Genomic DNA, 27,612 nt, shown 5'->3' with positions numbered 1-27,612 from the left:
AGGGGTGGAGCTGATCAGTACAGATGTTGTTTAGGGATGGAACAGATCAGTGCAGATGTTTGGGGATGGCACAGATCAATAGGATGTTGTTGAGGGATGGAGCAGATCAAGACAGATGTTGAGGGATGGAGCAGATCAAACCAGATGTTTGTGGATGGAACAGATCAAGACAGATGTTGTTGAGGGATGGAGCAGATCAAACCAGATGTTTAAAAATGGAACCTGAAGCTGCCCAGATTTTCCTGCAGAGCTCGAGGCTCTGCTGAGGTGAAATTCCTCCTGGACTTTGAATGACAATTCTCACCCATCCTTCCCTGCCAAGATACGGGGGATCCCTGGAATTTCTTCTCCATCCAGGAGCACCTCCCAGCCCCTGTTTGTCCCCTGGGCTGAACCCACCCTGTACCCACTCAAACATCTCCAGAGGTTTGTTCAGAGCCCGGTGCTGCTGGGCTTGGGGTCAGCGGTGATGGCTGGGACCAGTCAGGTACTGGAGCTCCTGGATCTGGGATCCTGGATCCCTCTGGAGCTCCTGGATCTGGGATCTGGGATCCCTCTGGAGCTCCTGGATCTGGGATCCTGGATCCCTCTGGAGCTCCTGGATCTGGGATCCTGGATCCTTCTGCAGCTCCTGGATCTGGGATCCTGGATCCTTCTGGAGCTCCTGGATCTGGGATCCTGGATCCCTCTGGAGCTCCTGCATCTGGGATCCCTCTGGAGCTCCTGAATCCAGAATTCTGGATGCCTCTGGAGCTCCTGGATCCCTCTGGAGCTCCTGGATCTGGGATCCTGGATCCTTCTGGAGCTCCTGGATCTGGGATCCTGGATCCTTCTGGAGCTCCTGGATCCAGAATTCTGGATGCCTCTGGAGCTCCTGGATCCCTCTGGAGCTCCTGCATCTGGGATCCAGGATCACTCTGGAACTTCTGGATCTGGGATCCTGATAATTCTGGATCCCTCTGGAGTTCCTGGATCTGGGATCCTGGATCCCTCTGGAGTTCCTGGATCCAGGATCACTCTGGAGCTCCTGGATCTAGATTCTGGATCACTCTGGAACTCCTGGATCCTTCTGGAGCTCCAGGATCCAGGATCCCTCTGATCCTGCCCTGCCAGCTCCACTCCCATTGGAAAATCCCCTCTCCTCGCTGCCAGAGGGAGCAGCAGCTGCATTTCCCTCCTCCCGTCCCCTCCAGCCCTCCCCAGGCTGGGGCAGGACCTGATTTTATTCCTCTCTCTCAGCCTCACCTCCTGACCTACAAAAAAATTGGCTCCTGGAAACCCAATGTTTGTTTTCCAAGATTTTTTTCCCCCTCATTTTCCCGCCCCATCCTGATTTATGAGATCTGTTGGAAAACCTCCTCTGGCTTTTCCTGTTTCCCCTCCAATCCTGGGCTCTAATCCCCGAGCTTCTGTTTCATTTCTCCCTTCCTTGGCAAAATCCTTTTCATTCCAGCAGGAATCTCCTGAGCCCCATCCCTGTTCAACCCACAGGGAAACTGAGGCACAGCCCTGGAAATGACCTGGAATTCTGATCCATGTCCTCCTCAGCTTTAAAGGCTGTTCATGAATTTTGTATCTTTATGTGAGGATGTGACTTCTCTGGGATTTTTTTTTAGGGATAGACCAGATGTAGCTGAAATTTCAGAGAATTTTAGTTCCTAGACATCTCCTTTGGAGCCAAATCCTCCCCCTTTCTCCCTCCCCTCCGGTGGCTGCCGGGAACCAACGGAGCTCCAAAGGCCTGGGGAGGTTTTCCCACTGAGCTCTGGCATTGCTTCACTTGGGAATGATGGAATCCTCATCCCCACGTGTCCTGCTTGACCACTCCACGTGCCTGGGCGTCAGTGGGGAGCAGGAAAAGGACAGGATTTCACAGGATTCCACTCCTGGATGAAATTCCTCTCATGAGTCACGAGAAGTTGTCTGTTCCTACCTTAAATTCTGCTCGTGGAGCACTTGGATGCCAATAAATCCCCATCCAGACTTACAACCAAAACCTGGAGACATTTTCCACTATTCCAAGGTCACCCAAGGCTTCTGCCAAGTGTCTGGTGATGTTTTGAGTTTCTACAGATGGAACCAGACGTGCAGGAACAGAAATAAATCTTTTATCCCACTGGGAACCCAGAGTTTGGGATGAATCCCTCACTGCTGGCCACGAGATTTCCTCACCCTCCTGGTTTTCCACTGCCCCTGGTGGGTTTGGGTTCTCGATGGGGAGAAAAAAAAGGGTCCAGTTCTGAGCTTTCCTGCTGGATTTCTGGAGGAAAACAGGAAAATCATTCGGTACACCTCCCAACATAGAGAATTTCACCTGGGGAAAATGTATTTTTGGGGTGAAATGATGTGGCAAATTGATCTAAACTTATAAATGGGGGAGGTTTCAGTTTGTTTGTCCACCCCACAAGAAATAATTGAGCTGACTTTGGTTTTTACAGGTGGCATTGGAGGTAATCCCAATTGCCAAGATAATAATAGAAATAATAATTAATATTAGAATTTATTATTTTAAAATTAAATTACTAATAGAATCTATTATTAATTTAATTAAATTATTGATAGAATTTATTATTATATTAATTATAATAGAAATAGTTATTTAAATATTAATAATTATTTATATTATAATTAATAATACAAATAATTATTAATAATTTAAACAATGAATATAATGAATAAATAAAAATGAAAAAGGAATAATAAGCAATAAAATCAATAACACAGAGAAATAAATAAATAATAATGAATTAATATAAATACTACAATAATATAAATCATATCCATTTTGTATCATTACAAACATTAATTAAAATCTGCTTTTCCTCCAGGACAGCCCTGCCTGCACTGCCTGGCTCTGCCTCTGAGCACGGTGAGCACTGAAAATGGGAAGATCCCAAGTTTTTCCCTCCAACCACCGCCTGCTGCTGCTGCTGCTGCTGGCGGGGCTGAGCTGTGCCCAGTACGAGCCTTGGCCGTACCTGCCCGGCTACCCCGAGCCAGCCCCGCCGGTGTTCCAGCCGCCCCAGAGAGCCCCAAACGTGCCCAAGATCCAGCTGAGGCTGGCGGGGCAGAAGAGGAAGCACAACGAGGGCAGGCTGGAGGTGTTCTACAGCGGGGAGTGGGGCACCGTGTGCGACGACGACTTCTCCATCCACGCCGCCCACGTGGTGTGCCGGGAGCTGGGCTACACGGAGGCCGTGTCCTGGCTGCCCAGCTCCAAGTACGGGAAAGGAGAAGGTGAGGAGGTCTTGGAGCACTGTGGGGAATGTTTCCAGTTCCCAATAATTCCTGATTTCAATTTAATTTATGGGGTTTGGGTGTTTCTCTCTCATGCCGGGAGCTGGGCTACACGGAGGCTGTGTCCTGGCTGCCCAGCTCCAAGTACGGGAAAGGAGAAGGTGAGGAGATCTTGGAGCACTGTGGGGAATGTTTCCAGTTCCCAATAATTCCTGATTTCAATTTAATTTATGGGGTTTGGGTGTTTCTCTCTCATGCCGGGAGCTGGGCTACACGGAGGCTGTGTCCTGGCTGCCCAGCTCCAAGTACGGGAAAGGAGAAGGTGAGGAGATCTTGGAGCACTGTGGGGAATGTTTCCAGTTCCCAATAATTCCTGATTTCAATTTAATTTATGGGGTTTGGGTGTTTCTCTCTCATGCCGGGAGCTGGGCTACACGGAGGCTGTGTCCTGGCTGCCCAGCTCCAAGTATGGAAAAGGAGAAGGTGAGGAGATCTTGGAGCACTGTGGGGAATGTTTCCAGTTCCCAATAATTCCTGATTTCAGTCTCACTGATGGGTTTGGGTGTTTCTCTCTCATGCCGGGAGCTGGGCTACGTGCAGGCCGTGTCCTGGCTGCCCAGCTCCAAGTACAGAAAAGGAGAAGGTGAGAACATCTTGGAAAAGGGAGAGGGTCTTTCCAGATCCCAATAATTCCTGATTTCAGTTTAATTGATGGTTTTGAGTGTTGGTTTCTTGTCCTCTGCTCTGTGAGGTAAAAAAATGTGTTAAATTGTTGGAAAGCATCCAAAGGATGGACACAGGGATGGGGAAGGGCCTGGAGGGGTCACACAAGGAGCAGCTGAGGGCACTTGGATTGAGATCCTAGGGAACTGGGGGAGCCTCCAGCTCCCAATAATTCCTGATTTCAGTTTAATTGGTCGTCTTGGGATGTTTCTCTCTCATGCTGGGAGCTGGACTACGTGCAGGCCGTGTCCTGGCTGCCCAGCTCCAAGTACGGGAAAGGAGAAGGTGAGGAGGTCTTGGACCACTGTGGGGAATGTTTCCAGCTCCCAGTAATCCCTGATTTCAGTCTCACTGATGGTTTTGAGTCTTGGTTTCTCATGCTCTGTTCTGTGAGGTAAAAAAGGTGTTAAAGTGTTGGAAAGCATCCAAATGATGGACACAGGGATGGAGAAAGGCCTGGAGAAGCTAAAGGACCTTGGATTGGGATTTCAGAGCCTTTCCAGTTCCCCATAATCCCTAATTTCAGTTCAATTGGTAGTTTTGAATGTTCCTTTCTCATGCTCTGCTCTGTGAGGTAAAAAATGTGAGAAATTATTGGAAAGCATCCAAAGGATGGACACAGGGATGGAGAAGGGCCTGGAGCAGCTGAAGGACCTTGGATTGGGATCCCAGGGAACTGGGGGAGCCTCTCCAGCTCCCAAGATTCCCTGATTTCAGTTTAATTGGTGGTGTTGGGGTGTTTCTCTCTTGGGAGCTGGGCTACATGCAGGCCGTGTCCTGGCTGCCCAGCTCCAAGTACGGGAAAGGAGAAGGTGAGGAGATCTTGGAATAGGGAAAGGGTCTTGCCATCTCCCAATAATCCCTGATTTTTGGTATTGATCATCAATGATCAGTCTCATTGATGGTTTTGAGTGTTGGTTTCTTGTGCTCTGCTTCATGAAGTGAAAAAGGTGTTCAAGTGTCCAAAAGCATCCAAAGGATGGATACAGGGATGGGGAAGGGCCTGGAGCAGCTGAGAGGGGCACTTGGTTTAGGATCCCAAAGTACTGGGAGCCCCAATAATTCCTGATTTCAGTTTAATTTATGGGTTTTGGGTGTTTCTCTCTCATGCTGGGAGCTGGGCTACGTGCAGGCCTTGTCCTGGCTGCCCAGATCCAAGTACGGGAAAGGAGAAGGTGAGGAGGTCTTGGAGCACTGTGGGGAATGTTTCCAGCTCCCAGTAATTCCTGAGTTTTTGGTACTGATCATCAATATCAGTCTCATTGATGGTTTTGAGTGTTGGTTTCTCATGCTGTGCTCTGTGAGGTGAAAAATGTGTGAAATTATTGGAAAGCATCCAAAGGATGGACACAGGGATGGAGAAGGGCCTGGAGCAGCTGAAGGACCTTGGATTGGGATCCCAGGGAACTGGGGGAGCCTCTCCAGCTCCCAAGATTCCCTGATTTCAGTTTGCCATGTCCTTTCTCACCCTCTGAACCTTGCACCTGGTGGAAATGTGGAAAAGCCCACCTGAAACCCAAATATCTGCTGGGCAAACACTTGGAAAGGAGAATGTTTGTGTGTGACAGCTGGGAATTCCTGGAATCACCAAATTTGAGAGGGGAAAACTCCAGAATAATCCAGGAATAACAGCAGATCTGTGGAATAACAGACACCCCACGGGATTTCTCAGGATTTATTGGGATTTGGGATTCAATCTTGTCCTGCTGAGGATTTTTCCTGCCCTCCCTGGAGCCTGGTGGATCCCACAGGGATAAAATTCCACTCAGGAGGGCCACAGGTGCTGTTTGGGTGGATTTGAGCAGTTTTTGAGTGCTCACACCTATAAATGTCCCATAAAAGAACGAGTGGGGCCTGAGGGAAATTGCAAACCTGGAATGTGCTCCCAAAGTTGTGGATTTTGGCTCTGGAAGCAGAGCAGGAGATTTCCAAGCGAGGAAGAGGCCGTGACATTGGAAAACAAACCAGGCTGGCCACGGGCTCACATGGGAGGGAGAATTCCCACAGAAATCCCAAATCCAGGGTCTGGGGGGCTCTTCCCATTCTGGTTCTGAGAGGCCTGATTTCTGTATTAATTTATTATTTTAATATTTTACATAAATTTAAATGCATTAATTTAATGTATTATTTATAACATAATCAAATTATAATTTTAATATTAATAACATTAATATTAATATTATTTAAATGAATTTATTTGATTTAATTATATCATTAATTTAATATATTAATTTAATATTGATTAAATTTATTAATTTAATATTCCCATATGGATAAAGGATGGGAAACGCCATTGGGTCAGAGGTTTTCCCAACTTGACAACATTCCTTTAGTCTTAAAATTTAATTAAATTAATAATTTAAAAGTTAAAATTTAAAGTTAATTAATTCATCTAAGGGATAATGCTTTTTTATTTTGGTATTTAATGAGGATTCCTATGGTGCAGCATTTTGCCAAGGAGGAGCAAACTGAAATGTACACTCACAATAGATCATGGACAGAATTTTACAGACTTTGCAAATTAAGATATTTAACAAAAATGTCTTAATGAGAGACTAGAATGAGTACCCTGATATTATTTTATTTCAATTTTTAAAATTTATTTTCTTTTTATTGTATTTTTTATTGTCTTGGATGGGCTTAATCTTAGTTTATAGGATGTATCTTAGAGGGGACTTTGGTTTTTTAAGGTAGTGTAGGGTTTGTCTGCCTCTAACTGCGAGGCTTTCAGGATGTTTGGGGTTTTGGTCTAACAGAATATCAGGATTATGTGAGGTTATCAGACTGAAGGAATTACAAATGTGCATGCTAAGAGCACTGAGAATGCATAAAAGGAGCTTAAAAGAAAAGGCAAAAAAATCATCATGGCATCAAAGTCATCAATGCTTGAGGTGCTGCTTTATTCACCTTGATTGTCACACCTCGGTTGCTCCCACTGAGAATTTTCATCACTGATCCCTGGGGCAGCACAGGCTGGAGGTGGATTTTCATTCCCAGGTGGATAAAGGACAGGAAAATCCATGGGCCAGAGCTTTTCCCAATCCATCAATCCTTGAGGTGCCACTTTATTTTCACACTGAGATTTCACATCTTGATTTTCACAGCCAGAGTGAGACCCAGCTGCTTCCCTGGGATCCAGGTCCAGGGAACCCAGTCCAGATTCCCCCTTTTGGAATCTCAGCTGTGTTTCCATCCTTTTCCAGGGGAAATCTGGCTGGACAACCTGCACTGCTTGAGGTGCTGCTTTACTCACCTTGATTTTTAACACAGAGCAAGGCCCAGCTGCTTCCCTGGGATCCAGATTCAGGGAATCCAGTCCAGATCCCTCCTCTTGGAATCTCAGTTGTGGTTTTTCCCATTCCAGGGAAGATTCCCTGGAATCCAGATTCAGGGAACCCAGCTCAGATTCCTCCTTTTGGAATCTCAGCTGTGTTTTCCTCCTTTTCCAGGGGAAATCTGGCTGGACAACCTGCACTGCTTGAGGTGCCACTTTATTCCCAGGTGGATAAAGGACAGGAAAATCCATGGGCCAGAGCTTTTCCCAATCCATCAATCCTTGAGGTGCCATTTTATTCACCTTGATTTTCAACTGAGCGTGAGACCCAGCTGCTTCCCTGGGATCCAGGTCCAGGGAATCCAGCCTAAATCCCCCCTTTTGGAATCTGAGCTGTGTTTTCCTGCTTCTGCAGGGAAGATCTGGCTGGACAACGTGCACTGCACGGGCAAGGAGAGCAGCCTGGCCGCCTGCGGCTCCAACGGCTGGGGCGTGAGCGACTGCAAACACACCGAGGACGTGGGCGTGGTGTGCAGCGAGAAGAGGATCCCAGGCTTCAAGTTTGACAACTCCCTCATTAACCAAATTGAGGTAATTGGGGTAAAAATTATGGTCCGGAGTGTCCTGAGGAGAGGGATGGTTGGAAGTGATGGAAATTGTAAATTTATCACATGTTTGTCCTGCATGTTTGTTTGTATTTTTGATTTATCCCATATTTATCACATATTAATTCATATTATCAATTTATCCCATATTTATTCCCATTATCAACTTATCCCATATTTATTCACCTTACCAATTTATCCTGCATTTATTCACATTATCAACTTATCCCATCTATTTATTCCCATTATCAACTTATCCCATATTTATCCCATCTATTTATTCACATTACCAATTTATCCCATATTTATCTCATCTATTTATTCACATTATCAACTTATCCCATATTTATACCACATTATCAATTTATCCCATATTTATCCCATCTATTTATTCACCTTACCAATTTATCTCATATATATTCCCATTATCAATTTATGTCATGTTTATCCCACATTATCAGTTTATCCTAAATTTATCCCAAGAATTTACTCCCATTATCAATTCATCCCATATTAATTCCCATTATCAATTTATCTCATGTTTATCCCACATTATCAGTTTATCCCATATTTTTCCTTCATTATCAATTTATCCCATATTTATTCCTATTATCAGTTTATCCCATATTTATCCCACCTATTTATTCCCATTATCAATTTATCCTATATTTATCCCCCATTATCAATTTATCTCATGTTTATCCCACCTATTTATTCACCCTATCAATTTATCCCACATTTATTCCCATTATGAATTTATCTCCTGTTTGTCCCACATTTATTCACATGATCCATTTATCCCACATTTATCCCCCATTATCAATTTATCTCCTGTTTATCCCACATTTATTCACGTGATCAGTTTATCCCATATTGATCCCATCTCTGAGCTTAAAACTTGGCTGCTCCTGCCTGGGCTGGAGAGACAAAATTCAGGTTCCATTTTCAGGAAGTCAGATAAACAATAAGAATTTGAAACTTTTTACTAGAAATTATTCTGTTTCCTCAATCATTTTTTTCAAAATTGAAACCTGCTCTTTTCGTGTTTCAGAGGATGAATTTAGAGACAAAATGTGCCCTTGATTAATCAAATTGAGGTAAATGGGGTAAAAACTCTGATTCAGAGCATCCTGTGGACTGACATAAATTATCAATTTATCCCATGTTTATCCCACATATTTTTCCACATTATCAGATAAATAATAAGATAATAAGAATTTGAAACAGAGGTTTATTTTATTTTTTTACTATAAATTATTCCGGTTCCTCAAACAATTTTTCAAAATTGAAACCTGTTCTGTTAATATTTCAAAGAGACAAAACCTGTGTTGTGCTCACAGAACTTCCTGATGTTTTTAGTTCTAATGGACAAAAATCCTGAATTTTTTCTCCTTTTTTAACACTGGGACCAGTTTGGAGCTCTCTGGGCTAATGGGGGCAGCGGGAAGGGTTGGATTTGGGGTGGAATAATTCCTGTAGCCATGCTGGATTTAAAGGGACGATAGAAAGATATTTTTGTGTTGTTTGGATGAACAATGATGGAGGAGCCATGATAAAAAATATGGGAATATTTGTGGGAATGTGGGATTAGGGCTGGAAGTGAGGAAGTCCTGGGGAAGGTTCTGGGCTCTCACTGGGAGGCTGAGGGGGAGATCTGGGGAAGTGACAGAACCAAAGGGGAAATGACAGAAATCCCATGGGATTTCTGCAGGAGAAAGAAATGCAGGAATGCTGGGCTGGAAGGGAGCTGGGATGAGCTCTTCAGAGGAGAAAAGAAGATTTTTTTTTTCCTTTAGCTCCTCAGCTTGGGGAGTTTGTGGTGCTTCAGGCACCTCCCTTTTCTTGGATTTTTCACTGTCTCAATTCCCTGGCTGCCCTTGGCCAAAATTTATGGAAAGACCCCCCCTGTAAGCGTTTCCAGAGCTCCTTTTGAGCATGCAGGGCAAACCCAGGCTGTGCTGCACATCCCAGTGTGGATGAACCCTTGGGGCTGTCTGTGAGTGAAATGAAGGGAAGGGAAGGGAAGGGAAGGGAAGGGAAGGGAAGGGAAGGGAAGGGAAGGGAAGGGAAGGGAAGGGAAGGGAAGGGAAGGGAAGGGAAGGGAAGGGAAGGGAAGGGAAGGGAAGGGAAGGGAAGGGAAGGGAAGGGAAGGGAAGGGAAGGGAAGGGAAGGGAAGGGAAGGGCTGCAGCTCCAGGATCTGAGGGATTCAATTCCTTTCCTCACCCTGACCTCGCCTCCCCTGCCTCGGGAGGGATCATCCCCAGCTGCTCCATCAATGGCTCCCTTGTGTCCCAGGGAATGAGGCGGGAGCACGGAACACCAGGGGTGGCTTTGGCTCCTCTGAAGCCGCAGAGAGTCCTCAAAACACCTGGAAGAAAATCTGCTTTAGTCTAGACAGAGGTCACCTCACCCCGAGCTGCTCCAGGAATTAATCACGGCAGCTTTGGAGGGCTCTGCCTTTCCATGAGCTCAGCGTGGGGCTGGGTGAGTGGAACTCCTCAGATAATTGGGAATGAGCTCGGCTGCTGCTCTGGGGGTGCTGAAATTTCAGGAGAATCACGAGACTGAAGTGATTCCTGGAGCAGAAGCCTGGATCCCTCAGCAGCAGGAGGGGATGGAAAAGGGAGAAGTGGATTTATTTTTAAGGAGCTGTGCTGGTGGGGTGGAAGTGCTGCATTTCCTGGGCAGAGGCTGCTGCACCCCCTGCTCATCCCCTGCCTGCCTCAAACTGACAGAGAGAGCAGGTTAAAATTAGAAATCGGGAGGGAAAACCTTCCCTGTGAGGCTGGGGAGGGGCTGGAATGGAATTCCAGAGAAGCTCTGGCTGCCCCTGGGTCCTTGGAAGTGTCCAAAACCAGGCTGGAGCAACCTGGGAATTGTCCCTGCCCGTGGCAGGGGTGGCACTGGATGATTTTGAGCTCCTTTCCTACCCCCCCCCAAACCCTTCCAGGATTCTGTCTCTGCCTAAATCATTCTGAGCTCCTTTCCTACCAAACCATTCCAGGATTCTGTTTCACCCTGAATGATTTTGAGCTCCTTTCCTACCAAACCATTCCAGGATTCTGTTTCACCCTGAATGATTTTGAGCTCCTTTCCTACCAAACCATTCCAGGATTCTGTTTCACCCTGAATGATTCTGAGCTCCTTTCCTACCCAAACCATTCCAGGATTCTGTCTCTCCCTAAATCATTTTGAGCTCCTTTCCTACCCAAACCCTTCCAGGATTCTGCTTCTCCCTGAATTTCACAAACCTTCCCACAGCACCACTGCTTCCATTCCCAGCTGATTTTTCCTCTCTCCCTATAAAATAAAGTCCCTGGAGCTGCAGGGCTCCTTCCCTGCTGCTTTTCCTGAGCAGGATCAAGGCTGGAGGTGAGAGTTGGGATGTTTGGGATGCCATTGTGGCAGCTCCTTGCAGTCACAACTGGCTGTCAAATGTTCCAGCTCTTCCCCCTCTGAGTTTTGCCACTCTTATCTTGGCTTTATCTCCTCAGCAGCCAGGGGGGCACAGCTGGAGCTAAAAACAAGGAACAGGGTGACCCAGGGGGTCACAAACCTGAACCAGGGGGTGTCCAAAGCCTCCTGCAAAGGCAAGGTTGGAAGTTTTTGCCCTTCCCAACGTGCCTGGGAATTGTGCAGGTCCTTCCTCACATTCACAGGGGAAACAGCATCGTTTGTGAGCTCCTGGGTTCCTGCTGGAGCCCAGAGCTTGTCCCAGTGATGTTCTCCCTTTGGAATGAGGGGTGAGGGGGCTGGAATTTCCTCTGAGCTCTGCTGTGGTCAGGATTCTCCATCAGCTTTTGCGCTGACAGAGCAGAACCGGCGCAATCCCACCGACGAGATCTGTCCGTTTGTCCTTCAGCTGCTGCTCAAACCAGGCTTTACTAAAACAGGCCTGGCTGGAGGTGCTAAACCGAGCTTGGGTGCTGGATCCTGCATTCCCACCCTGGCTGTGATTCCCAAATGGATCTGACTGTGCACAGCCCCACAGGAGTGAGGGCAGATTTTGGTGCCTGTGATCAGAGGGAACAGCCAGAGCTGGGCCAGGGGAGCTTTGCTTGGATATTGGGAAAAGTTTCTTCACCCTGAGGGTGGCCTTGGGCACTTCCAGGGATCCAGGGGCAGCCACAGCTCCTCTGGAATCCCATCCCAGCCCTCCCCTCCCTCAGAGCCAGGAATTCCCTCCCAATACTGCACCTAAATCTCCCCTTTTCCAGCGGGAAGCCATTCCCTGTGTCCTGTCCCAAATCCCTCTCCATGTTTCTGTAGCTCCTTCAGGCACTGGAAGGCCACAATGAGGTCACCCCAAAACTTCTGAACAATCCCCATTCCCCCAGCCTTTCCTCATCATTTAGGAAGCCTTAAAGCCCCTTTGGTGCAGATTCCCTGGGCCCGGTAAGTGCTGGGAACATGGAAAACCAGGGGGGGGAATCCACCGGTGACCCCACGGTGACAGGGCCCTGCATGGGGAGGTTTTGCCTAAATCTGGCCTGGCTGGCCCAGCTCTGCCCCACAGGGAGCCCCCAGTCCCTCAGGAGCAGCTCGATAACCCCTGAGCCGAGCTCATTTTCATTGGACACCGGCTCAGCTCTGCTTCCCAGTTTGGAAAAGCTGCGGATAAGTGGGAGAGGATGAGATTTTCCATGGCCATAAATCACCCAGCCATTCCATATGGATGTGCTCAGACAGATTCCCTTCCCATCACAGCTCGTGTTTGGAGGGTTATGTCACACTTCTTCCCATCCCTGAGCTCTTCCATCCTTTTCCTGCTGGGAAGGGGCAGTGCTTGACCTCTGAAAGCTGGGAAAATGTATTGCCAAGACACAACAAGGTCAGGAACACAGAATTCATTACATTAAATCTGTGCAAAAGGCCTCCAAGCTCATTAAGCCCAACCTCTGACTAATCAGCACCTTCTCACCCAGACCATCCCACTCTGTCCTTAGGAGAAGTTCAATATTTGAACAGAAAAATGATCTTTAAAGGCCTTTTCAACCCAAACCCTGAAGCGTTTCGGGGGAGGGCGAATGGTGGGAGAGTTGTGATAAGGAGGAGGGAGACAGGCAGGAAGGGGTTAATCCTTCTGGCAACACCAGGATTCCATCCCTCCCGTGTTAAAATTCCCCTTTTTTGCTGTTTTCCACTTCCACTGCAGATTTTAGAGGATTTCTGGGAGGGTGATGGAGCTGCTGGGTGTCAGGAGCTCTGAAATCCAAATTCCCTGTGTGTTCCCTGAGCTGGGAGCACCATCCCTGCTTTTCCAACAGTGCCTGCAGTCACTCTGTGTTATCCCAGCTCATTCCAGACCCACCTGCAGCTGCTTTCCTGCCTTTTCCAGCCATTTCAAGGCCACAGTGGCTGATTCCTACCTTAATATATTCCTTAAATCAATGCACCAGAGGGATTTTATTTGATGCCCGCCCCAAAACATCCTGAACAAAATATTTGCTGTCCACCTCCTTCCTCTGTGTGCGCCCACACAGCCTTCAAATAGGCCAGGCTCTAAATATATCGAATTTCTGCAGCTCCCAAATAGCTCTGGTACCTGAGGCCAGCCCAGGGCTTTGGCCAGACGGTGGCCAGACAGGTCTGGCTGCTATTTCTGGCCTTCACTTCCCCTCTGGGTACTTGTGAGGCAGAAAAATCTCCCTTCAAAGCCCAGTGGCTCAAAGGCTTTGGTTGTGCTGGGTTAAAAGGGGGCTCAGCCTTGGCTGGAAGTGTCCAGGGCTGGGCTGGAAGGGGTTTGGAGCAGCCTGGAGTGGTGGGAGGTGTCCCAGGGTGGGATGAGATGGGGTTAAGGTCCCTTCCACATCCCATGATCCTGGTTAATTCCGGGTTTTTAATCAGTGGGAAAAGGCTCTGCCGGGTCCTGCTCAGGGGTTTGCAGCCAAACCAGGCTCTGTGTGAGGCCAGACTGAGCTGGGGGGCAGGGAGGGGAGGGGGAGAAGTTTGTGCCTTGTCCCCAGGTAAATCTGCCCCTTTTAGAATATCTCTAGTTGGGAGGAACCCTAAGGATCATCGAGTCCAACTCCCTGCCCCTCGCACTACTCAACAATGACACCTTCAGAATAGTTAATTAAAGAAAATACTGTAGAAGACAGTATTTAATTAAGTATTTAATTAATTTAATTAAATATTTAATTAAAGAAAATACTGTAGAAGACCTGGAAACAATCTACATATTTTCCTTCTCAAAACAGTAAAAAAGGTGCAAGAGTTTCAATTCTCTTTTTCACTCAGTACCACTGAGATTGAAGCACCTGAAGCCCTGTCCTCAGAGGAAAATTATTCTACAACAAAAAAGGGAATGGCAACCTCTGCCATTTACATTTTTAGATTATTACAGCTTTTTGTACAACTTCTTTTTCCAGATTTTTGCCATGAAAATTGGTGGAATCTCTGTCCCCACTGTGGGGATTTGTCACACAGGTCACCCCCAGCCCATCTGTGTCTGCTGCAGCCTTCAGTGTTTAATTAGAAAAGTTTTATTTGCTTGTTTGTTGTGACAACAGGGTTTGAGTTTCCCTTTGCTGTAAACGTTTAATCCTCCAAACCAAAGCCCAAGTGCAGCAAAATTCTGCTGCTTTGTGTGTCTGGGAGGGTCTTCAGATCTCCTCACCTCAGGAAAATGTGAATTAACCTGATTTTGGGGTAATCCACTATGTTTTAGTGCTGTGTGAGTGTGATCATTTGCCTCAGTGGCTCCTTTGTGGCAGGTCAGGGTGCTGGAATCAGGGACTCATGGAAGGATTTGTGTTGGAAAGGCCTTTAAAGATCATTTTTCTGTTCAAATATTGAACTTCTCCTAAGGACAGAGTGGGGTGGTCTGGGTGAGAAGGTGCTGATTGGTCAGAGGTTGGGCTTAATGAGCTTGGAGGTCTTTTGCACAGATTTAATGTCATTAATTCTCTGTTCCTGACCTTGTTGTGTCTTGGCAATAAATTTTCCCAGCTTTCAGTGCCTGATCCAAACACTTCAGGCAGCTCAGCAGGAAGGACACAGGGAATGACAAAGCTTTGCCCATCAGGAGCCCCCCAGCCCTGGGGCTGCCAGGACAGAGCCGTGTCCTCCCTAAGCTGAGCCTGCCCTAAGCTGAGCCTGCCTGGGCCAAAGCCCCTCCAGGCCCCCCTGCTCCTGCCCTGTCCCCTCCCTGGTGTCCCCAGCCATTCCCAGGGCTGTCCCCTCGCTCTGCCTGGGCTCCACGGAGCCTTTCTGAGCTCAGCCAGGCTTTTGGCAGCCCAAATCCGTGCTGGGTTTGCTCCTGGCCCCTAAGCCTGGCTCAAACTCTGCTCCCTCACCCTTTTGTGCAGCCCCAGCCCAGCTCTGTCCCCGGGCACTGCTGTCCCCCAGCTTTGTCCCATCCTCCTGTGTTTATTTAACAGCCAGGACCTTGGGGTGACTCAGAGGCTCAGCACCAGATGTTTAAACCCAAACAGATTCCACCCATTCCGATGGATGTGAAGGAAAAAGAGTCTTTTTCCTCTGGTGGCTGAGGTTTTAGTGGAAGTGAAGGTTTTTATGATGGACCAAGCCCCTGTGGAAAGATTTTTGTGTTGTGTTGTGGATTGGAGAAAAAAACCCCCAATTTCTTGTTGAAGTTTCAGCCTTAATTCCTGATGTTTGGAAGCTGAGAAATCCTGGAGCTCAGCTGTGAGTGAAAAAGGATTTCACTATTATTATATTATTAAAACCTGTTTATATAGGTTTTATTTAAGGGGCAGTGGAATAGGTCAGGCTCAGGGAAGGAAAGAGGAGTTTGAGTGGATCATGGAGCTCTTAAAGCAAGAGAGGAATGAAAATGGAAATGAAAAAATCCAAGGACAGAGCAGAGAGAAATCCAAACTCCAGGGTGATTCAGCACCAGGGCAGCGTCTGAGCCTGGGATTTCTAGGAACAGGATCCTCTCCTGGACTGATTCCTGAGCATCCTCAGGGCCCTCCAAAAGGAGAGGGAACAGCTGGGTTTGGGCATGGAGAAGGCCCAAAAAACCCACCCTGGACATCAGCCACCAGCACAAAGCACGTGGCAAATGGCACAGGGAGCGTTCCCAAAGCTGGGTGGGATTTTGCCGTGGGATCCGGAGCCATGGGGAAGCGTTTGGTTCAGAGGGTGGAAACAAAAGCAGTCGAGGCTCATGTGAAAACTTTTCCAAGCCAGGAATCCTTTTGTGAGGGCTCAAAACAAACCCTTGTCCCTGGGCTGGCCCCGGCTGCGAGTCCCTGGTTTCGTAACGGAGCCGGAGCCTCTGCCAGGGCTTTTGTGTCCCGCTGGGGAGGAGCAGTTCTGGGGCCCTGGACGTGGCTCCTGGCAAGGAAAGGATGGGACAGAGGGAAACACGGCCCAGCATGGAAGAGTTTCACACGTTTTTCCCTCATTTTTTACTGATTTGTGTTGTAGGACGCTGGAAGTCCCAGCTGAGATCGTGGAATCCTGGAATAGTTTGTTTGGGAAGGGAGCTTAAATCAGGGACCCCTCCCACTGTCCCAGGGTGCTCCAACCTCTCCTTGGGCACTTCCAGGGATCCAGGGCAGCCCCAGCTGCTCTGGGAGTTCCATCCCAGCCCTTTCCTTCCCAACCTCCCATCCTCTCCCTGCCCTCTTTCTATTCCAAACCATTTCCCCCATCCTGTTCCTCCCTCCCTTTCCCAAATCCCTCTCCATCACATCTTTGCCTCCCTCCATGGTTTAGGGTTCAGCTTTCTCTCGATCCCAGAGTTTTCCTTGTGGTGGGATCACTCTACACGTGTCCAAGGAGCACAGAGAGGGGGATTTTAGGAATCTGCTTTATCCATTAGGTGTTGTTTGCTCCCAGTTTTTCTCTGGGATCTGTTTTCACCATCAGCCCGGCTGCTGTTGGAGGATAAACCATTTCTGCCTGCATTTGCATTATTGGTGTAACAAAACCTCTGCAGCCGAAGGAAACCATTCCAACCCCAAAAAAATTATTGGGACAAAAGCTCCTGGCAGCCCTTTCTCATGGAGAGCCCTCAGTGTGCTTATTCTGATCCTTTGTTCTTGAATTTTCCAATACAAAGCCGGGCTCTGCAGTGGCTTGAATTCCTCTCTGAGGTTTTGCTCTTTGTTCAGAGCTGAGCAAACCCTTGAGTTGCTCCATCAAAAATTCCCTGCTCTAAACCAGCCCTGGGAGGGAAAAGGGGACAGGACTGGGGTTGGTTTTGCTCCCATACGAAATTCCAAAATTTCCTGCTCTAAACCAGCCCTGGGAGGGAAAAGGGGATGGGATTTGGGTTGGTTTTGCTCCCATACAAAATTCCAAAATTTCCTGCTCTAAACCAGCCCTGGGAGGGAAAAGGGGATGGGGTTTGGGTTGGTTTTGCTCCCAGACAAAGTTTCCTGAGCTCCAGAGCTCTAAACCAGCTCTAGGAGGGAAAAGGAGATGGGACTGGGGTTGGTTTTGCTCTCAGACAGACCCTAAAAATGTCAGTGTGGCCTGTTGGAGCTATCAGAAGATGGATTCCCTCCAGGAATGAAATGTTGCCTCATTTTTCGCTACTTTGCTCATTTTTTTGTCCTCCTTGGCAAACACAGGCCAAAAGAAAAATGATGACAAAAGGGTTGGATGCACTAAACAGAATCCCAGGTTGGAGCAGGATTTCTTTTCGTGTCTGAGTCAGCATCTCTGGGGGAGAAGGATGAGATGGGAGAGCTTTGTCCAGAGCCTGAGGTGGCACATTGGACTCAGGAATGTTTTCCCAAATTTCCATTTACACCTTGCTTTTCACTGCTGTAAAAAAAACCAACAAGGAGCCAGCCCAGTCAGTCAGGGGGGAAGAAATGTCCAAATGCCCAGCCTGGAAGGGGGAAATCTAGGACTTGGAAATCCTGGAGTGGAAAATTCTGAGATCTCAAGTGCTGGAGTGAGAAATACAGGGATCTTGAGCCTGGAGTGGGAAATACAGGGATTTTTAAATGCTGGAGTGGGAAATACAGGGATTTTTAAATGCTGGAGTGGGAAATACAGGGGTTTTAAATGCTGGAGTGGGAAATACAGGGATCTCTAGTGCTGGAGTGGGAAATACAGGGATCTTGAGTCCTGGAATGGGAAATACAGGGATTTTAAATGCTGGAGTGGGAAATACCCAAGTGCTGGAGATTTCAGGATCTCAAGTGCTGGAGTGGGATCTTGAGTCCTGGAATGTGTAATACAGGGATTTTGAGTCCTGGAGTGGGAAATACAGGGATCTCGAGTTCTGGAGTCATGGATAGCCCACTCCTGCTGTGCTCAGAGCTCTTCTGGAAGCAGCTGGAACAACTTCTTTTGATTTGTTAAGCTGCATGAATAATTGTAAAGATAACAGGCGAATCCCAAAGTATCTGCCAGCATTCCCAAGCTTCCCATTTTTAAAAGGTTTTTGGGGTTTTTTTACATCATTGTGACTTTTCTCCTTCTCAGCCTCAGTGGGCTCTTTTCTTTCTCTGCCTGATGCTCTGATACCATCAATCCCAGCTAGGCATTCCCAGATCCATCCAGGCTTTGGAACATTAAAATCCACCCTCTGCCTTGGAAAATCCGTGAGGTGGAGGTGCCTGGAAGGTGCAGGAACGCAGCAGGGAAGGATTGCTCCCTGTTACCCTGCTCAGTGCTCTCCCCTCAGCCTCTGGCAGCTGCCAGGGACAGGCTGGATGCGTTGGGATTTGGGAACAGAGCTCCTGCCTGCCTGGAGGAGTGGGAAGGAAAGGGAAATCCCAAATCTGTTGGATCAGAAGAAGAAAACCCAAATATTCTTGATGGGAACGTGGCTGCTTTAGGGGTTCTGTTGTGTTCCTGCTGCAGGGGGATCCTCAGGAGGAGGATGGAGTGGAATCCTCAGGATCCTGGACAGGATTCCCTGGTTTTTTTGGCCTTTGAAGAAGCAGTTTGCTCTCTCTAAACCTGATTCTTGCACAGAATGAGTTTGGGAATTGCTGTTCCCTCCTAGGAATCCCTAAGGCTGGAAAAGACCTCCAAGATCGAGTCCTTTGACTCCTCTGTTTGCCTTGGGGCTTTTCCAGGTTTCCCACCTGGCTGACATTCCCTGAGATGGCCCAGCAGCAGGAGCAGGGATGTTCAATGACGAGAAAGAGGTGGAACTTGGGAATGCTGATCCTGGGAAGCACCAGGCAGATGTTCAACATCTGGAATGGCCCAGGACTCAAGAGAGCTGAGCTGTGGAGCAGCTTCCTCACAAAAACACCAAACTCAGCACCTGGGGCAGCACCCCTGGGTGTGAACTCCTTCCAAGGACTGGCTGTGGCCTCCAGCTGGTCTAAATCCAAGGAAAAGGGACAGGGCTGTCCCTTTTGAAAACCATGTGTGGGCTTTAGCACATTGCTGACGCCAGGTCGAGAAGGAAAATGTCCCTTTCTGCCACTTTAATGTGCAGCAGAGCTGATCCTCACCTAACTGTGGGTCTCAGACCTATCCAGGGCTTCCTACAGGATGGAAAAATCCCACAATCACAGATGGAAAACTCCCTCTCCCACTTTCCCAGCTGCCAGTGCAAATTTCCTCCTGTTTCCCATCTTTTCCCAGGTGCTTTTCCAGCACAGTTTGAAGTGTTGGTTCCCTGGCCTTTGGGTTAATCCCTTTAAAAGGCTTTTATTAAAAACACTTGGAGATCTTCAGCACCCAGAGCTGCTTCCAAGCGGATTTAAGGCTTCGATTACTTTTTTCCTGGTGAAGAAAATGAGGCAGGGTAAGGGAAGCAGGGGAACAAAGTTCCCTCTGACAGCCCTGGGTAAACACAATTTCTCCATCAAGGCAAAAGCTGGAAACATTTCCTAAATTGCACCAGGGAGAAACGAGTTGCAGGGTTTGGAAAGCAGCCTGGGGAGGCCTGGAATGCCCTGAGGCTCCGATACCTTCCTGACAGCACGTAGTCAAAACCTCTGCAAGATTTTAGGAGAAGTTGCCAAGCTCAGGAGAAACTGCCAAGCTCAGGAGAAACTTCGTGCTGCAAATGGATTTCTCAGGCTCCACTGGAGAGGTTTCAAATCCCCTCTTACATCAGACCCTTGGAATACCTGAAATTACCTCAGATGTAACAAATTTAGGTATCACAGGGGTTATTTTTAATTCTTGAGGGCTACAAGAGCTTTCAAAACTGGAGCCCAGCCTATGAACTCTGTGTGAGTAGCACTTTTGGATAAATCCTGTTTTCCAGGGGTTGAGGGATGTTCCAGCTCAGATTTTGGAGAAGTGAATTCTTGTAGCTGAGGGGGAGAGGGGGAATCAGTGATTTGCAAAACTGGGTGGTAAATGTAGACAAATAAAAGACAGAAAGGTGGGGGGGAATAAGGAAAAGGAAGGGGGAAGCCTTAAATGAGTTGTCCAAGGTGGTGTGGGCAGAGCTGAGGATGAGGAGGAGATGCCAACCCCATTCCTTGCCCCTTGCCCCACTCCCTGACCCATTTCCTCTTTCTTTGCCCTTCCCTGGGCTCTGTTTGTTGTATCAGCACCGGTGGAAGCATCTGGAGAATGGCTGAGCCATGGAATCTGCAGGACCCAGCAGGTCCTGCTCTGATCTCCTGCGAGCCCTGACCAGAGGCCCGTGGCCCTTTAAAGCTCCGGGCAATTTTTCTTTTCCGAGTGGCTGAATCCGAGGATTCCTCAGTTCTGATGTAACCCTGAGCTGGACCACGTGGGTTTGCACATATTTGACAAGGAAAGGGCTCCTGGAAGGGAATTTATCCATTTTTCAGAAGCTCTTTTGTAACCGCTTGCCACAGAGGACCTTTTCCAGCCAGAACTCGCCTCTGTGGCTCTGCAGGGCTGCTTTGTGCCCTCGTGGGTATTTTCCAGCCAGGATTTTCCCCCTCTAGCCAGGATTTGCCCTCAGGGATATTTTCCAGCCTGGATTTGCCCCTTTCAGCCAGGACTTGCCCCTGGGGTCCAGCAGGGCTGGTTTGTGCCCTCAGGGATATTTTCCAGCCAGGATTTGCTCCTGGGGTCCTGCAGGGCTGCTTTGTGCCCTCCCAAGTCTTTCCAGCCAAGATTTTCCCCTGAGGCCCTTCAGGTCTGATTTTTGCCCTCAGGGATCTTTTCCATACAGGATTTGCCTCTGAAGACCTGCAGGGTTGCTTTTTGCCTTCAGGGATATTTTCCAGCCAGGAGCTGCTCCTGAGGCCCTGCTTTGTACCCTGAGGGATCTTTTCTAGCCAGGATTTGCCCCTGGGGTTCTGCAGGTCTGGTTTTTGCCCTCAGGGATCTTTTCTAGCCAGGATTTGCCCCTGGGGTTCTGCAGGTCTGGTTTTTGCCCTCAGGGATCTTTTCCAGCCAGGATTTGTCCTTTCCAGCTACAATTTGCCTCTGAGGCCCTGCAGATCTGCTTTGTGCCCTCACAAGTTTTTCCAGCCAAGATTTGCCCCTGGGGCCCTGCAGATCTGGTTTTTGCCTTCAGAGATATTTTCCAGCCAGGACTTGCCCCTCAGGTTCTTCAGGGCTACCCTTTGCCCTCCTGGGTATTTTCCAGACGGCACTTGCCCATGGAGACCTGCAGGGCTGTTTTGTGCCCTCACAGGTATTTTCCAGCCAGGATTTGCTCCTGAGGCCCTGCAGGGCTGCTTTGTGCCCTTAGGGATCTTTCCCAGCCTGAATTTGCCCCTTCCAGACAGGATTTACCCCTGGGGCCCTGCAGCACTGATTTTTGCCTTCAGGGATATTTTCCAGCATGGAGTTGCTCCTGAGGCCCTGCAGGTCTGGTTTTTGCCCTCAAAGATCTTCTCCAGACAGGATTCGCCTCTAGGATTCTGCAGGTCTGGTTTTTGCCCTTGGGGATTTTTCCCAGCCAGGATTTGCCCCTGCAGGGCTGGTTTGTACCCTCAGGGAACTTTTCCATCCAGGATTTGCCTCTGGGGCCCTGCAGGGCTGATTTTGCCCTCAGGGAACTTTTCCATCCAGGATTTGCCCCTGAAGTCCTGCAGGGCTGGTTTGTGATCTCAGGGAACTTTTCCATCCAGGATTTGCCCCTGGGGCACTGCAGGTCTGGTCTGTGCCCTCAGGAATATTTTCCAGCCAGGATTTGCTCCTGAGGCCCTGCAGGGCTGTTTTGTGCCCTCAGGGATCTTTCCCAGCCTGAATTTGCCCCTTTCAGACAGGATTTGCCCCTGGGGCCCTGCAGGTCTGATTTTTGCCTTCAGGGATATTTTCCAGCCAGGATTTGCTCCCGGAGTCCTGCAGGGCTGTTTTGTGCCCTCACAGGTATTTTCCAGCCAGGATTTGCTCCTGAGGCCCTGCAGGGCTGCTTTGTGCCCTTAGGGATCTTTCCCAGCCTGAATTTGCCCCTTCCAGACAGGATTTGCCCATGGGGCCCTGCAGCACTGATTTTTGCCTTCAGGGATATTTTCCAGCCAGGAGTTGCTCCTGAGGCCCTGCAGGTCTGGTTTTTGCCCTCAAAGATCTTCTCCAGACAGGATTCGCCTCTAGGGTTCTGCAGGTCTGGTTTTTGCCCTCGGGGATTTTTCCCAGCCAGGATTTGCCCCTGCAGGGCTGGTTTGTACCCTCAGGGAACTTTTCCATCCAGGATTTGCCTCTGGGGCCCTGCAGGGCTGATTTTTGCCTTCAGGGATATTTTCCAGCCAGGATTTGCTCCCGGAGTCCTGCAGGGCTGCTTTGTGCCCTCACAGGTATTTTCCAGCCAGGATTTGCCTCTGCGGCTCTGCAGATCTGGTTTTTTGCCCTCAAGGATCTTTCCCTGCGAAGATTTGCCCCCTCCAGCCAGGATTTGCCCCTGCAGGTCAGGTTTGTGCCCTCAGGGATCTTTTTCAGACTGGATTTGCCCCTGAAGTCCTGCAGGGCTGGTTTGTGCTCTCACAGGTGTTTTCCAGCCTGCAGTTACTCCTGAAGGTCTGCAGGTCTGGTTTTTGCCCTCATGGACATTTTCCATCCAGGATTTGCCTCTGGGGCCCTGCAGAGCTGATTTTTGCATTCAAGGATATTTTCCAGCCAGGATTTGCCCCTGTGGCCCTGCAGGTGTGGTTTGTGCCCTCAGGGATCTTTCCCAGCCTGAATTTGCCCCCTTCAGCCAGGATTTGCCCCTGGGGCCCTGCAGGGCCGATTTTTGCCTTCAGGGATATTTTCCAGCCAGGATTTGCCCCTGGGGCCCTGCAGGGCTGCTTTGTGCCCTCACAGGTATTTTCCAGCCTTCTGTGGTTCTGCAGGGCTGGTTTTGCCCTCAGGAATCTTTTCCAGTCAGGATTTTGCCCTGGGGCCCTGCAGGGTTGGTTTGTGCCCTCAGGGATATTTTCCATCCAGTACTTGTCCCGTTCAGTGAGGATTTGCCCCTGATGCCCTTCAGGTCTGATTTTTGCCCTCAGGGAACTTTTCCATCCAGGATTTGCCTCTGGGGCCCTGCAGGGCTGATTTTTGCCTTCAGGGATATTTTCCAGCCAGGATTTGCCTCTGTGGCTCTTCAGGTCTGGTTTGTGCCCTCAGGGATATTTCCCAGACAGGATTTGCTTCTGTGGCTCTGCAGGGCTGATTTTTGCCCTCAGGGATCTTTTACAGCCTGGATCTTTTCCCCTGGGGCCCTGCAGGGTTGGTTTGTAACCTCAGGGAACTTTCCCAACCTCGATTTGCCCCTGGAGTTCTGCAGGGCTGGTTGGTGCCCTCAGGGATATTTCCCAGCCAAGATTTTTCCCCTTCAGCCAGGATCTGCCCCTGGGGCTCTGCAGGGCTGGTTGGTGCCCTCAGGAATCTGTTCCAGCCTGCATTTGCCCCTGGAGTCCTGCAGGGCTGGTTTTTGCCCTCCCAGGTATTTTCCAGCCAGGATTTGCCCCTGGAGTTCTTCAGGGCTGGCTGGTGCCCTCAGGAATCTTTCCCAGCCCAGATTTGCCCCTGGGGCTCTGCAGGGCTGGTTTTTGCCCTCAGAGATCTTTCCCAGCCTGGATTTGCCCCCTCCAGCCAGGATTTGCCCCTGGGGCTCTGCAGGGCTGCTCTGTGTCCTCACAGGTAGGTGCCATATGTGAAATCCATTCGCCTTCCATGACTCACTGGCTGTCCCAGGCTGTGGAGGAGGAGCCAGAGAAACGCTGCTGTCAGCACATTGGAATCCCAGATTCCACATGCAATCATGGCTTTGGATGAAAACCCCAAAGTCCTTCCCCTGCCAGGGCTCCCACCTCCCTGCACCCGGAATGATTCTGTGAGTACGGCTGGCCCTAACAAAGCTGAGCTTGGTTAATGTCCACAGGACCAGGGGCTTAATTAAGGTGAAAACAGCACTTGGAATCAAAGTGACAAAGCAGATTTGTTATAAGGCTACTTACAAAATAAATTAGAGCTTTTTTTTTTTTTTTAATGAGAAAAAGAATCTTCTTCCAGAGGATGGATTTACACAAGGTGGAAAGGTTTGTTTCATAAAACCCCAGAAAGGTTTGGGTTGGAAGGGAGCTTAAAAATCAGCTCATTCCATCCCTGCAATTAGCAGGGACACCTTCCACTATCCCAGGTTGCTCCAACCTGGCCTTGGACACTTCCAGGGATGGGGCAGCCACAGCTTCTCTGGGAATTCCATCCCAGCCCCTCACAGGGAAGAATTTATTCCAAATATCCATCTACCCCTGCCCTCTGGAAGTCCGAATCTCTGTTTTCCTGTCACTCCTCTGCCTCCCTGCCCTGTCCCTTCCTCAACATCTCATCCTTCTGCCCTACCTGACCACAGCAGGTCTGGGCCCCCACCTGGAATTTCCAAAACCCATTTCCCTACAACCCAGCATCACTCTCATTTATTTTCCACCCACAGAACTTGACCACGATTGGGTTGTGATCTCACCTGGAAGCTCACAGCCCATTTCCCTCCAACCTGTCACTGACATATTTTATGAAAATCCTTTTGCTAGGATTTTTCTCCTGAGAAGCTGAGAGGCCTCAGAAATGGAATGTAAACAATAATTATCTGATTGCTTGGAATGTGGTCTGGAGGTTGCTTACCAACAGGTGCATCTTTGATTGGTTGCATGTGAATTGTTTTTAATTAATAGCCAATGACAGCCAGCTGTGTCAGACTCTCTAGTCAGTCACAAGATTTTACTATTCATTCCTTTATAGCCTTCTGATGTCTCCTTGCTCTTTCTTTAATATAGTTTGAGTATATACTTTTCTTTTAATATAATATATATCATAAAATAATAAACCAACCTTCTGAAACTTTACTGGAATAATTACCAATACAGCCAGACAGGATGTACCTTGGCTTGTGTGGCCCTTGGTGCTGAACCAAACAGCAGCACTGTGGTGTTTCACCCCACAGACACTTTTGGCCGGCTGGGTGTGTGGTGTTTCACCCCACAGACACTTTGGGCTGCCTGGGTGTGTGGTGTTTCACCCCACAGACACTTTTGGCTGCCTGGGTGTGTGGTGTTTCACCCCACAGACACTTTTGCCTGCCTGGGTGTGTGGTGTTTCACCCCACAGACACTTTTGGCTGCCTGGGTGTGTGGTGTTTCACCCCACAGACACTTTTGCCTGGCTGGGTGTGTGGTGTTTCACCCCACAGACACTTTGGGCTGCCTGGGTGTGTGGTGTTTCACCCCACAGACACTTTTGCCTGCCTGGGTGCTGCAGCTGGGCCCTGCAGACAAGTCCAGGCCTGCAGGAGCTCTGGTGGTGCTGGGATGGAGCTTCCCCCCATAACAGGGGCTGCTCCTCAGGTTTCCCTCTGTGGAGAAGCTTTCAGGCCATGGTGAAGGAAAGGAGTCGGTTCTGAGGGAGGCTTTGGATCCAGAGCTTTATTCTGGCCCTCAGGCCTCTGAATGCAGCACCAGCTCCCACAGAACTCCCTGAGCCCGTGGCTGCTGCTCCTTTGAACCCTGGGGAGAGGGGCAGGGAAGGGGCAGGGAGCCACCAAGCAGGGACAGGAGGGGAGGGACAAAGGGACAAAGGACACCTGGATGGCCCAGGGCCCCCCAGGGGTAGAGGGCATCCTTTGGATCTGCCCAATCACTCGAGGCCCTTCTGGAATGCCAGGACAGACAGACAGTGCTGGGAGGGGAAGGAGAGGTGACTGACACAGCTGGCAGGGAATTATCAGGGAGGGATCCGAGGTTCTGGGGTAAACCCTGAAATCACGACGCAACAAAACATGGAGTGAAGATTCTCATCTCTTCCCTTGTCCTGGGCACCCTCAAACACCACCACACCAATCCAGCATCATTCCCGTGTATTTTCCACCCACAGAACATGAACATCCAGGTGGAGGACATCCGGATCCGCGCCATCCTGGCCACCTACCGCAAGCGGGTCCCTGTCACCGAGGGCTACGTGGAGGTGAAGGACGAGGGCACCTGGAAGCAGATCTGTGACAGGCACTGGACCATGAAGAATTCCCGGGTGGTCTGCGGGATGTTCGGCTTCCCCAGCGAGAGGAAATACAACACCAACGTCTACAAGTAAGGGCAGGGCTGGGCTGGGTGGAGCCACAGCCATTCCTTGGAACACTCAGGGCCTTGTTCCCGAGGCAGATTGGCAGGTGGCACCCGGGACCCTGTTGGAGGAACAGCTCCGACTGCTTCCTCCCTCCAGATGGGATTTTTCATTTGTGTGAATGTTTGGAATGTCCACTGTTTCCTGGTGCAGGCAGGGGAGGCCTTTGATCCTCATCCATGGGATGCAGACCTCGATGAGTATCAGTGTTTAACAGGGCCTGGAATGGGAGATGGGACACTTGGCCCAAAAGATATTTGTATTTTGTAATACCAGCTTGAGGATGGGCTCTGTGTGGTGGGCAGGGCAGGGAGCAAACTGCTCCCACTGTGCCAGTAAATCCATCAGCTGTGAGAAAATCATGGAATGGTTTGGGTTGGAGGGGATTTACAACCCGTCCAGTCCCACCCCTGCCATGGCAGGGACACCTTCCACGAGACCAGTTTGCTCCAAGCTGGCCTTGGACACTTCCAGGGATCCAGAGGCAGCCACAGCTCCTCTGGGAATTCCATCCCAGCCCCTCCCCACCCTCCCAGGCAGGAATTCCTTCTCCATATCCCAGCTCACCCTGCCCTCTGTCAGTTTGAAGCCATTCCCTGTGTCCTGTCATTCCATAATGTAAAGTCTCCAACTGCTCACCCCATTCCTGTGCAGAGGAATCCAGAGGTGGGATCAGTTCTGGATGTGCTGGAAGCTCCAAAAAAGTCACCTTGGAATAAAATGAGCCTTTTTGTGCTTCCTTGTGCCCAGGTTCCTCCTTCCCACCCCGAGTGCAATTCCTGTCTGTGCATCCCAGAAGGTGCTGGGAAAAGGGTTCACTGTGATCTCAGTGCTGTTTTTCCCCCCTACATTTGCAGATTCCTTTAAAATGAAGGAAGAAAGCAGTGATTTATAGGGAGAGCATTGTGTTTTCAAGAGCTGCAAGTGGAAAGGTTTAGGCTGTGTTTCCTGTTCCTTGGGAGCCAGGAGCTCTGGACTTTTTTGTTGTCATTGCTTCTGTTTGCTTTTTGTCACCAAGCCCTCATCCCAGACTGGGATCTTCCCACACTGTTCCCTAGGAAAAACACCCTAAAGCAGATGTAAAAGAGTTTAAATGAAATTCTGTCTGGTTCCTTTGCTGCTCCCTGACCTGGGGAGTGGGGAAGCAGCGGCTGCTCCAGGGGAGGGCTGAAGGCCCCAGGCAGGAGCCGTGGTTTTCCTGCCTGCTCCTTCTGGCCTGTGGAATTGCTATTCCTGAACATTCCCTCGGGATCAGCCTGGCCACATTTCGTTTCTTTCATTAGCAAGATCCCGATCTGCTGGAGAGGTGCTTGGCTTGGAATAGCCCAAAGCCATACAGGGAAAATCAGGAA

At 49.2% G+C, this 27,612-nt stretch overlaps 1 protein-coding gene across 1 annotated transcript in view; it reads left to right on the top strand.

Annotated features, from left to right (window-relative positions):
• The first annotated feature begins 7,736 nt into the window (after positions 1-7,736).
• LOXL2 (lysyl oxidase like 2) overlaps positions 7,737-27,612 on the top strand; it is a 53,255-nt gene continuing 33,379 nt past the window's right edge. The window contains exons 1-2 of the mRNA XM_066567237.1: positions 7,737-7,825; positions 26,015-26,226. Of these exons, the coding sequence (XP_066423334.1) occupies positions 26,018-26,226 (209 nt within the window). The 5' untranslated portion in view covers positions 7,737-7,825; positions 26,015-26,017. The remainder of the gene's footprint in view (positions 7,826-26,014; positions 26,227-27,612) is intronic.

This window comes from Molothrus aeneus, chromosome 29 (genome assembly GCF_037042795.1).
Source record: "Molothrus aeneus isolate 106 chromosome 29, BPBGC_Maene_1.0, whole genome shotgun sequence".
Lineage (NCBI taxonomy): Eukaryota > Metazoa > Chordata > Aves > Passeriformes > Icteridae > Molothrus > Molothrus aeneus.
The sequence above is the reverse complement of the archived record's forward strand: the minus strand, read 5'-3'. Positions and strand labels throughout refer to the sequence as shown.